This window comes from Ochlerotatus camptorhynchus, unplaced genomic scaffold, assembly GCF_037179485.1.
Source record: "Ochlerotatus camptorhynchus isolate MF236.1 unplaced genomic scaffold, CSIRO-AGI_Acam_v1.1 ptg000639l, whole genome shotgun sequence".
Classification (NCBI taxonomy): domain Eukaryota; kingdom Metazoa; phylum Arthropoda; class Insecta; order Diptera; family Culicidae; genus Ochlerotatus; species Ochlerotatus camptorhynchus.
Genome location: NW_027041118.1, coordinates 2015436 through 2027816, shown reverse-complemented (window position 1 = coordinate 2027816; position 12381 = coordinate 2015436). Strand labels below are relative to the sequence as shown.

The 12381-nt window shown below is 40.7% G+C and overlaps 1 protein-coding gene across 1 annotated transcript; it reads right to left on the bottom strand.

Moving 5' to 3' along the window:
* Positions 1–353: 353 nt before the first annotated feature.
* LOC135714373 (collagen alpha-1(IX) chain-like) lies at positions 354–12100 on the bottom strand. Its single transcript, XM_065237722.1, has 11 exons — positions 12036–12100; positions 3145–3194; positions 2660–3078; positions 2228–2602; positions 1922–2173; positions 1750–1869; positions 1608–1694; positions 1271–1547; positions 1005–1202; positions 745–945; positions 354–689 (listed from the first exon to the last, which is right to left on the bottom strand). The coding sequence occupies exons 1-11, from the start codon at positions 12038–12040 to the stop codon at positions 355–357; spliced, it is 2319 nt and encodes a 772-aa protein (XP_065093794.1). The 5' UTR covers positions 12041–12100; the 3' UTR covers position 354.
* Positions 12101–12381: the final 281 nt, after the last annotated feature.

Genomic DNA, 12381 nt, shown 5'->3' with positions numbered 1-12381 from the left:
ACAACCGATCGATGTGTCCTTCGCCTTCATTAAGCCGTGGGAGACTACGGTTTTAGTATGCTATGCGATAGGTTTCCGCAGTAAGTCACTTGCAATTTCTTCATTAGTCACAAAAGGAACTCGTTTCAACTGCTCGGCTATTAATTTCCGTTAATAATTTGCACCTGATCGCTTCACTTCAACTAACAAGCTCACTTGAGTCACATTAAAACACAGCGGTATCCACCAAAGCGTTTTTTTTTATTTAGAACAGAGGGAAAGTGATCTACTGGAATGAATTATAAGCCTAAGAATTTATTTTTTTCCACTGGCAATTGAGGGTTGGATAATTATTACCAAGCTATTGGTACACTACTAGTACGACGGACCTTTCGTTTGCTGATTGGTGCGAAAGCTTTGTGCAGCCGCGGCTGCAGCAAGAAAGCAATCATTGGGACACACACCGGAAATGCCCTGTGCACCACGCAGACCTGGAACGCCAGGTTTTCCCGTTTGGCCCGTTTCGCCCTGCCGACCTGGTAAACCTTGAACTGATTGACCTGGTGGTCCTGGAGGCCCAACTGGTCCTGGAGCACCATCCCTACCAAAACCATCGTGTCCTGGTCTACCCTCCAAGCCAGGCTCTCCACGATCTCCCGGAGTACCTGGAAGACCAGAGTTGCCCTGTTCTCCAGGGTATCCACGATCCCCTGAAAATGGATTGATTATTTATGATCAGTTTCTAGCACTGAAAGTCACTCATACCTGGTGATCCTGGATAGCCACGTTCGCCTTTTTGTCCAGGTTTTCCAGGCAAACCTGGTTTGCCAGTCTTTGATACTCCTGGAAGCCCAGGTGGTCCCATCAAACCTTCAGTCAACTCCGCTAGATGATCTCTCAAAACTGCCGCACATATATCCCGTACTTCTGATTCTGTGTAACTTCTCCCCGGTAATCCAGGAAGACCTGTAATTACGTTTCCAAATTAATAAAATTCCACTGAGATTGAACCCTGGTAGACGTACCTGTTGCACCAGGCTGCCCTGGAACTCCTGGAGAACCTTGCATTCCAGGAGCACCGTCCTGTCCCGGAACTCCTGGCAAACCCGACCCACCTTCTGGTCCTCGATCACCACCGGCACCTCGCTCTCCTGGAAGTCCCGTGTAGCCCACAGGCCCACGATGCCCATAGGACATCATGTTTTCGAAATATCTACCACCACCTATCAATTGTTTTAAGTTACTGTAATTCTTAAAATTATTATTTTATTCATTTTTCTTTTCAAACTACCTGAAGATGACGCCTCGCCTGAAGAGCTGGGAGGTCCCGGGGGTCCTGGTAGACCTGGAACTCCCGGTGCACCCGGTGCACCTCTAGGTCCCGGGATAGCCAAACCGATGTTCCCCGTAGCATAACTGCTTTCAACAGCTGGAGCTCCCGGCATTCCTGGAGGTCCCATAGTACCCGGTGCCCCCGGGAGTCCCTGAATACCAGTTGGTCCACGTGCTCCGCTATCTCCCTTGTCTCCTTTCTCACCAACAGAACCGAAAGCAGCGGTCACTTCACCCTTTGGAAGATATTTTTGCGATCATACTTATCCAAATGCATCATAAACATTGATACTCACTGGTTCTCCTTTATCTCCTTTATAACCTGGAATTCCAGGAGATGAATCTCCTGGTCGTCCGGGAGGTCCGGTATCTCCTTGATCGCCCTTAAATGTAAACTGTCACTACTAGGAACAAAACATAATCATATAGAATACAGACCTTTTCACCTCTAATTCCAATTCCTGGCAGTCCTGTTAATCCTTGTTGCCCTGGTAGTCCGTCTAGTCCTCGAATCGATTCACCTCTTTGTCCCGGTGGTCCAATCTCGCCTTGGTCACCCTATGAAAGGAATTATTTTCAAATGTATTTGAACAACAATCTACAAACTGACCTTCTGCCCTTTGATACCAGCGCCGGGTGGCCCTTGAGGTCCAGGCAGGCCTGGTGGTCCTATGACAGCTACCCCAGCTGCTGCCGCTGAGCCAGATTCTCCCTTTTGACCCATGCTACCTTTTTCGCCTCTAACGGATGCTCCTGAAGGACCTTCCAGTCCCCGAGGACCAGGAGGACCTCGTCTACCATTTGAGCCAGGTTCTCCTTTAACTCCCGGAAGCCCCGGGGCACCCTGAAGGCCTGGGAGTCCCTAAAAATAATCTTTTGTCAATTCAATGTTTGTCAAAACCAAGCTACAACTCACATCAGTCCCATTGTACCCAGGAGGACACACCGCATTGCAGTCAGCTTTTGGCTCCTCCCCTGTGGGTAAACGATTTCCCACGTACGCTACATCGTACAGTGGTAGCTCGTCACAAGTTCCACGAGCTGGTCGCGTAGGATCACAGTTCATCACCATCCATTGCAGATCCACGACTGGGGACTCCGGTTCCATGACGGAGGTTTCCGCATACCGGGATATTGAAACGTATCCGTTGTTGGTATCGAAGCGACCTCGTGTCTCCAGCGGTGCATTCAAGTTACCCTCCACGTCCCGAACCGGTTGGCAATCAACCCAGAGATTCAGATAGTCGTTCGTCACTCCCAACATGATCTTATGCCAGCGTTGATCGAACAGCTGAAACCAGCAAACGCTTATGGAAACCGATTTCTCAAAAAGGCTTTCAATACTCACCGCAGAATGGTGGTACTCAATGACCTGCAGGTCTCCCCCCAACCCGGTTAGTCCTATTTCCAGCGTTTGCATTCCAGGATTCATCGTCACGGCCAGTTGACTTTCGTGATGCTCGTTCGTGACCTCGAACAGATGCCACGCCGATACCGGTTCGCTTTCCGTCCTATAGGTACACTCCAGCGAAAACTGATGAGGAAGCCCCAGGGGGAATGCATCTACCGCCCGCATGGTCAGATTGGCTTCGTTTTCCAACCGGTAAGCCGTTTGCAGCACGTTGGTACCCTCGATGCTGTGCACATGCCGGCTGCTCGATTCCAGTTGGAACTCCCGGATCAGATCGAACGAGCGTAGATCGACATCACCTGGCTTCCAGCGACCACATGGACCCTCCTCGTAGTCTCCGAAGCCAAAAATGTCCTCTGATGAGATTAGAGTTTTGATAGTTTGTCATTTTGAAACGGGGTCCAAAGTGTTGGGATACTCACGTGCCAAAGCAACAGCAATGCGCAGCTGTATTATTAGGAATAGCTTTCTTCTGCAGGTGATAAAATATGGGAAAATGGATGGTTAAGGTATGAAATATAAATCAGGATCATAAATCTTGAAGCGGTAACTTCATCAATTTAATTTTTTTTAAATATGTTGTTCATTTCCCGTAATTCGATAAGTTTATGGCCATCAAATGTCTGGTTGGGTTTAGATATAACACCAAAAGAGTCCAATTAAGTCACTACTACACTACGAAAAAATTTAGCCATACGAACACTCACTAAAAAACAGCCAAATACCCACACTCAAAACATTTAAACTGTTGATCAAAGTGTTAACACACTCGACTCTGAAATACACATTTACTTGGTTTTAAGTGTGTTCAGCGTTGATAAAACTGATTTCTTCTACACTCAAATCAGCTGAAAATCAAAGCAACCTTATAAGATAAACCAACTATTTACCTACAAGACTTTTAATTTTGCCATGACCCCATGCTATTGATCAATATTCAATATCATCTTGGTGGACATGATTTTGAATATCAAATGCAAAATTATTATTTCAAATTTATGCAAAACGTAGTGGAAATTTGTGTTGTTGCTGCTAGGATCGTTGGAAAACTATTGCCCCATGCATAATTTATGATAGAGTAAGGTAGGCCGAAAGATCACGAGAGGCAAAAGTACGTTTTGAGGTTTTTAAAATCTGTTCAAATTAAAACTCAATGTTTTGGCACTTTAGGCATCTGCTCTCCTTTATCTAACGTCGGTCTCTGTTCCGCAATTTAGTGCCAATCGCACCCATTCAACACACATGGGCCGGGACCAACGGCTTTACTTCTCTTTCGAAGTAACCACCAGCGCCGGCTTTATTGCATTTTAGGCATCATGCAGAAGAAGTCGTAAATCTTGATGCGTATGGAATTGGTTGGATTCCAAGTTCATGCAGTTTTGAGATATTTTAGTTTTTAAACTAATGTCAATATTTTTGCCTCACATTACTCGAATATCGAGTCTTTAGTTTCTGGAGTCGATAGTATTCAAAATAATATTTTTTTCCCAAATGAAAATGATTGGTTTGTTAAGCGTAGTAATCGCAACGATCATTAGCTACGCGACAGTTATTAGTTACCTAAGTTGTTTGGTTGCAATAAACCATGATTCAGTTTCCAAACATCAAACCAGGTGCTCTAGTTTTATTCTAACTCTACAAGAAGTTATGGGCCAAAGATCCGTAACCGGAAAAAAATTCAAGGAATTCAAGATGCCAGCTGATGTAAGCGGAAACGGAAGTCAAACTGAAACAGGAATGATTCGAGTTACGATGGCAGCCGTTCCGAGGCCAGCCATAGAGAAGTTGAAGGAGCGTGAAAACTATTCCACCTGGGAATTTGCGATGCGGATGATTTTGATCCGTGAAGGAAGTTGGAGTGCCGTTGAGCTTGCTGAAGGTGTAGTTGTTGCAGATGATATCAAGATGCGAGCGTTTGCTACGATCTGTCTCAGTCTGGAGAGTTACAATTATAGTCTCGTCCAAGATGCGGCGGATGCAGTAGAAGCTTGGAAAAAGCTAGCCACAGCATTTCAAGATACCGGATTGACGCGAAAAATTGGATTGCTACACTCAAAAAATAAATCACATTTCCGATGGAAAATATCCATTAGAATTTCACATAACTTTCATGTGATCTCAGAATTGGGAATCGCACCACGAAATCACATAAACCTTGTGTGTCCAATGAATTTTATGTGATTAATCACATAGAATTTATGTGATCAAATAAATGTTATGTGAATTTCAGGTAAAAATAATTTATTTTTTTATTGGAAAAATATCATGTGCGTTCCCAATGGAAACTATATGAAAACTTTTTTTCAGTGTACGGAAGTTGACCTCTATTCGTCTGATCAATAGTTTGAGTGTGGAAGAATACATCAACGAGCTCATGAGTACCAGCCATAAGCTCGCTTCGATTGGCTTCAAGGTTGATGATACGTGGTTGGTAGCGTGGCTGCTGATGAGGCTACCTGATCACTACGAGCCGATGATTATGGGGCTGGAAGCCTCATGAGCGAAACTTATGTCGAATGCGATGAAGGCAAAGATCTTGTAAGATGTGAAGCATGAAAGGGGACCTACAGGTGGCAGTGACGATTGAGCATTGTACACGCGAGGTGCGAATTCAAACAAATTCAAGGCGCAGATCAAGAAGAAGTCCGAGAAGACGTGCTTCATTTGCGGAAAGCCAGATCATTTTGCGGCCAAGTGTCCAGAAGAGTTTGCGAGCAAGACAAAACCGATGCAGTATTTTTGCAATTGGCGATGTTCAAGCTGTAGTGTGGTATTTTGATTCGGGGGCGAAGTCATATCATGGCCAGACCGAATCAGAACTTCGTTGATGAAACAGCATGGCAACACGCGGTCAGAACCGTGAGCAATGGAAGCATGAAGGTTTTGGCTAAATGTACGGTTGAAATGCAGATTCCGCTTGGCAAGATCGATGTACACGGAGTACTGAAGATTCCTGATATGGCGACTAATCTGTTATCGGTGAGTACGATCTGCAAAAGAGGCCACACTAAATATGATATTTAATGCGGACAAATGTGAGGTGTTGAATGCGAACGGTGAACTGGTCGTTTCTGGCAAAGAAGAAGACGGCATGTACCAAATAAATCAGCCGAATAAGACGTTGCTGGCAAGTGGAATTCTACTGTGGCACAGAAAGATGAACCACCTGAACGAGACAAATTTGAAGCAGCTCAAGCACGTGTCCAATGGTAAAGATTTTCAAGGTAAAACGGTGAAGGATTGCCAAGTGTGCCTGGAAGGAAAACAAGCTCGAAATCCGTTTTGAGGAATCCGAGTGATTCCAGGGTATTAGAACTGCTGTAGCTGGTACATTGTGATCTCTGCGGAGCAGTAGGGATTCCTTTCTTGGGTGGCAGTAGATATTTTGTCACATTTTTAGATCAAGAGAGTGGCAATTTGCTTCTTGAAGGCCAAAATCGAAGCACTGGATGCGTTCAAATTGTTCCGAGCAAACGCAGAACGTCAGACAGGTAAAAAAACTCAAAATACTCACGACAGATAATGGACGAGAGTATGTTTGCGACGAATTTCGGAAAGTTCCGGCCTAAGGATGGCATGTGCCCTCAGAAGCCTGCCCGTACACTCCCGAGAGGAATGGCACAGCGAAAAAAAAAAAATTAAAAGGACACTTCTTTGCTGAACGATGCACGAATTCAGAAAGAATTCTGGGCAGAGGCGGTGGCATACTTGATGAAACGATCACCAACGAGATCCAATGGAATCAAGACGAATAAATCTGGACCGGAAAGAGACCTGATTCTGGAGAATTTTCTGTACAGCGTGATTGTCCATATTCCGTATGTAAAGCGTAAGAAATTCGATCAGAAAGCAGCAAAGGGTATATTCGTAGGCTAATGCCTGGACACGAAATGATACCGCGTGTATTTTCTGGAGAGCAACAAGTTCGAGATCAGCCGTGACACGGTAGTAATCAACGAAGATGCACAATATTTCAGAACAGGATGTGTTCAAGATGTTCAAGCAGTTGAATTCATAGAGTTATTCACGGAAGAGTTCCTAGTACCTATTGAACGCCCTGATGAAAACGCAACCAATAATGACGAAGAAGAATAAGTAGCAGGAAATAGTACGTTAGACACGTTTGGTGAAGCTTTTGAAGATGCCTGCGGCGACCACGCACTCCCATCGTAACAAACAAGACCACCCCGACAACCAGAAGTCGTATACCAATGTACAGACGGTATCGCAAATAACTAGAGTCAAAATCAACATCGCATATAAGTATGACATACATCGCATTATGTTTAAGTTAAATCGTATAGAATGTAAATTTCCGACCTTAATGCGATGAATCATTTTTCCATCGTACTGTATCACAAATTAAATCGGATTACATCGTAAGACTTTTCAAATTGAAATTGTTGTTACAGATTAAATCGTATGCAATGTCAAATCAACTAGTTTAATAAGAAATTAAAATTTGCACGTATATGGGCTCCAGTTTTGTAGGTATAGGCTCTTTTTTGCATTATATACGATTTGTTTGTTTATATATATGTTTGTATATCACAGAAACAACTTTGAATATACGTGCATTCTGGTTGTCTGGACAGTTAAAGAAAGTCAACAAGAGTTAATGCGCAGCAGTCGAGAGTGCACTACGAAAATCTCTAAACAGCTACGCCCACATCAAGTTACCAGAAGTTTTACGAAGTTCAATGAATTTATTTTAAAAAAAAACCAGAACTTCAACGAAATTCCCAATTTTTTTCAAATTTTCTAAATTTCTCTTAAGTTTGCTAAATTTCTACAAACGTTGGAGGCGAACCAGCCCAAGGCTGAAAGCCTCCATAATAAAGCTAAATAATAATAATAATAAGTTCCTACAAAGTTTGAAGGAGTTCTACAAAGTTCTCTGAACTGCTACGAAATTTAATGAAGTTCTATGCAATTTTCTGCACTTCAACGAAGTTTATTGAGGTTGTACGAAGTTGCGGAGCTTTTACAAAACTTTCTGCAAACCTATGAAATATGCTGCACTTCCAGAAAGTTAACAGACCTTCAATGCAGTTCCCTAAACTTTTACGAAGTTTTCAGAATTTCTTCGAAGATCTCTGAAATCAAATGACGACCTCTTAACTTCTTCTTCTTCTTATTATTCGCATTTCAAGCTTATTGCTTAGTGCATATTAGCTTTTTGCTTGCTCGCAACTTAGTGTTCTTAATGCACTTCAACAGTTATTAATTGAGAGCTTTCGATGCCAATACCAATTGCATGAATGTGTATATTGTGTGGCAAGCACAATGATACTCTATGCCCAGGGAAGTCGAGAAAATTTCCAACCCGAAAGATTCCCTCGATCGGACCGGGAATCGAACCCGCCGCCTCCGGCTTGGTAATACCGTGCCTTTACTGACTAGGCTATGAGGCCCCTATACCTCTTAACTTCTACGAACTTCTTTTCACACCCCTAAACTTCTTTAAAACTGAGTCTTTATAGTATTTTATAAATTTTAAATATTAGAAGGTGATCCTTCTCCCGATCAATTTATAGCAAAAACAGTCTTGGGTCTTAAAAGACCCAGAGGGCGAGAATGCGACTTTTTATTATTTATTCAACTCCAAAAGTTAGGAAAAGTGGCAAAATTTCAAGATCTTTGAGTTTAGGGTTCCTGAGGTACAGTCAATTGAATAGTGCGTTTGAACGAAAAGACCCGAATAACGTCGGAAGGTTAAAAGGCAATCCAGTTCACACGTCATTTTGATTAAATGAGCCGTCATAGTCAAAAGCTTATCCTTGTGAAGTTCATCATATGCGTGAAATTAAATACATGTTTACGTCAATGAATGTTTACATCACAATTAAAATTACGAACTTTTTGCTGTGAAGTGCCATGGAATCCTGAGCGGTTAAATCTGAAATTCATTGGTTTTTCGCTATTTGGCGTGAAATTACTCTGCTGTTCAACATCCGATGGATTCGAAGTGTTTTCCTTTGCAATAGAAAGTGAACCCATAAAAAAAATTTGCTTTATATTAGCATCTAGAAGCAGAAAGTAGCTGTATAATCAAATTTTTGGTTGTAGGGTAGAGAACTACTTCGGTCTAGGCGCCCATTTTGGGCCTATCAAGCAGAAAACATCCCAAGTAACAATTTAGTAACCATTTGGCATCCACTCTGATTTATGATGGTTTTATAACGGCAATGAACAATTCATTTAGTTTAAATACAGCATTTCAAAGAGTAAAACATTCCTGCTGAGTAATTCAGCCTTTTGCAGTTTTAAAAACGTTTTATAGTCTGTCAAGAAAGTCACAAATTGTTTTGTTTTAAAAATAAATTTAAAACAGTTCCCAATCCCACCTTAAAACTGTTCTGTAAATCAATCATAAACTTCATTAGCAATTGTTTATTGTGAAGTAATGAAATTGGGTTGTTAGCGGAATGCTAAATAAAACAGCAAAAAAGGTTATCTTCCATTTAATTCCACTTAATTAATTTTGGTATCCATGACAGATACGTATTTCGACTACAATGTGCAGTCTTCATCAGTGCCATTCCCACTAAAGAACTTATCAAAATCTAACCCCCTTAAGTACTCATCCCCTAGGTAAAAAAGTCAAGATCATAGTTAAGTGGAATTAAATGGAAGATAACCTTTTTTGCTGTTTTATTTAGCATTCCGCTAACAACCCAATTTCATTACTTCATTATGATGGCTACCAAGCCTTTGGGGATTTTCCTTGTTAGAGAGTTGTATAGATTTTTCTCCTTTAGCTTACTTAAATCTTTGGTTTTTATTAGTTAGGTAGGTTCCGATTCAACACATTGTAGTTTCATTTTTATACCTATGATCTTGACTTTTTTACCTAGGGGATGAGTACTTAAGGGGGTTAGATTTTGATAAGTTCTTTAGTGGGAATGGCACTGATGAAGACTGCACATTGTAGTCGAAATACGTATCTGTCATGGATACCAAAATTAATTAAGTGGAATTAAATGGAAGATAACCTTTTTTGCTGCTTTAATTGTTTATTAATGCCTTGATAAAATACTCTATTATGTTGTTCAATCATTATAAAAGCAACCATAAAACCATTGGGTTTTGCATTAGGGCAAAAAGCATTTTTTGTTGCTTTTTAGGCTTTTTAAAGTGCATCATAAACTCACCAATTACTCTGTTTACAAATTGAGCTTAAACGATGGTTCCTCATAGATAATAAAAGCCAAATTTATGACGAAGTAGGAAGAAAAATTCAAGTCGATTTCAGCAAAAATTACTTCTTTAGAAGAACCAGCACACCATCAACGACTGACCATCTGGCGGAGAAGAGTAAAGTGAGCGTGGCCTCGAATTAATAAAACATACCAGCCTTCTCCAGATCTTGCGAATAGATGACAATCGAAATAACAACCGACAGCAAACCACTGAAACTGTTAGTTAGCGGAGACTAGCTGGTTTCCGATCCATAGCAGCGATTTTATTCGGCGAAAGAATCAACTCTTCAAAAATTTCATTCAAGCGTACATCCCTGCATCGTTGGATGGTGCACTTCTGTAACCATCCGGAAAAAGAAGATCTTTTTTGGGAACGATTGCGTTTTCAGCTGTAGGAAATGCGAAATGTTGAAAAACAGTATAGCAAACTATCTGAGTAACTGCTCCCAATCCATCGGGCGAAAAGCGCAAATAAATATCGAAAGATAAGCAAACTTTGTCGTTTAAATTTTTGCAGGCAACTTTGCCTCCATAAATGCTGCCATAAATCTGAACGGGTTAGGAACAAACAAAATGGCTTAAGATAAAAACAATTCAGCCTGCAAGTTTTCTTCATAAATGCCATTTTAAAACCTTATGAATTTGTTTTGGATTTCTTGAAAGCAAAACAACAGTTTCTATTTTAATTATTTTGATGAGATCGGATTCATAAATCCTTTTCTATCTTGATTGATGCTTTCCTCGTGGATTTAGCAAGCGGCTAGGGGAAATGGCTCGGAAATGGTTTTTATTGTTGCTAAATAGCTTTTATTGTAGCTTTAAAATGGTACACCCACGAGAATACACCCTCCAAAACCTTCGCCAGGGTGGACCAACTAGACATATTTTAGTCTTAATGAAGTTTTGGTGGATGCCTTAATGGCAAAATAGCTTTGACCAGGGTTTTATGAATGTTGATTTATAGTTGCTTTGTAGTATTTTATAAAACTTAAAATGTTACTTGGGATCAAATAAATCCATGATTTTGGCGTTAACAGGTAAATTATGCGTTTGGTACGATACTTTAGTTCAAATGCTACCAAACGAAGTCAGTAAGAACGCGTGATATGAATGTTTGCACTTAATATTCTCAAATACAAATGAAGCGCTCCGACCGAATCAATCTCTATCTTCATCTGATAGGCCAAAGTGAATTCATTGGCGTTTCAATGGCGATTCAATATGTTAGGCCGAATTTAGAATCCACAGGCCGAGTTTGGCGTCAAGAAGCAGTGTTAGGCTTTTAACCTCAACAATTTGTTTCTCTTTATCAAATCTTACGGTACGTACGGAAAGGTAAATAAATTTGGAAGTCATCAGTAATAGTAACATTCCGTTTGTTGCTAAACTACGATAGATTGAGAAAGACTAAATGCGGGTTGTGTTCAATAGGCCGAAAATGGGGTAGTTAACCCTATTGCTAACTTCTGCAAGGTAAACGAGTGTTTCCTACCAAGGATAACCAGAGAAACCCATAAATTTACTAAAATTCACATTTCCCGTTTTCTGGTAAACTGGTTTGACGTCCGACGAAACAAATTTTTTAACAGCCCGTCTGCCGAAGTAAAGCCAATGACGTTCCAATCCCAAGTAACAATTTGGGTTTTATATGTGTTCTGATGACCATGATTTGAAGAATTCGATCAAACTTGCAATGTTACTTGGATGTATTAGGACAAAATTGAAACTCGTATGACGAATTTGGCATCATCAAGGGTGATAGATTTTCATAAAATTTCAATTTGGACTCTCTATCAAATAAATTAGTATATATTTAAAAGTAATCTTCAGTTGAATCCTTATATTTTTTTTATCAAATCAGTTTGAAACAGAGAGGCGTGTTGTACTTGGTAGGACAGAAAAAAGAAGTTCGAAACCCTATTTTTTTCCAAGAAATATTAAAGTATTCAAAGTAGCTTGCCCAATTCGCAGGAACCCACTACAACAGTGTGATAAATACAATTCGAATGCAAAGGCGCTTATTTTCTTCACATTATTGCCAAGTTATCGATGCATGATTTTTTTTTTAAATTTTGCAATACAATGTTCATTAGAACTTAGATTCCACACACCTCATTATCACTATCTGATTACCACTATTACCCTTGAGCACCGGGCATAGCTAACTAGATATTCTTTTGTTAATCGACCGACTTTCACAGGAAGCGATGATGCTACCGACCCGAAGCACTGTTGCAAACTGATGAACTGATCTAGAACATCAAAAAAATATCTGCTCAAGCATCCAACAACTTCAACGGAATCAAATAACCATACCATATGTGTACGCATCACAACATATTTCATCGAGGAGAACTCATAGCTCACCCCAAAACGCGTCGATCTAGATAAACAATTCAAAATGCCCTATTTCAGTTTATCGATTATCTTCACTGACTAACTGTTTTAATTACCAGG

Coding starts and splice junctions, on each gene's coding strand:
- LOC135714373 (XM_065237722.1), bottom strand. Junction 2,174..2,227: donor CTGGGTACAATGGGACTGAT/GTGAGTTGTAGC, acceptor GATTATTTTTAG/GGACTCCCAGGCCTTCAGGG. Junction 946..1,004: donor AGGGCAGCCTGGTGCAACAG/GTACGTCTACCA, acceptor ACGTAATTACAG/GTCTTCCTGGATTACCGGGG.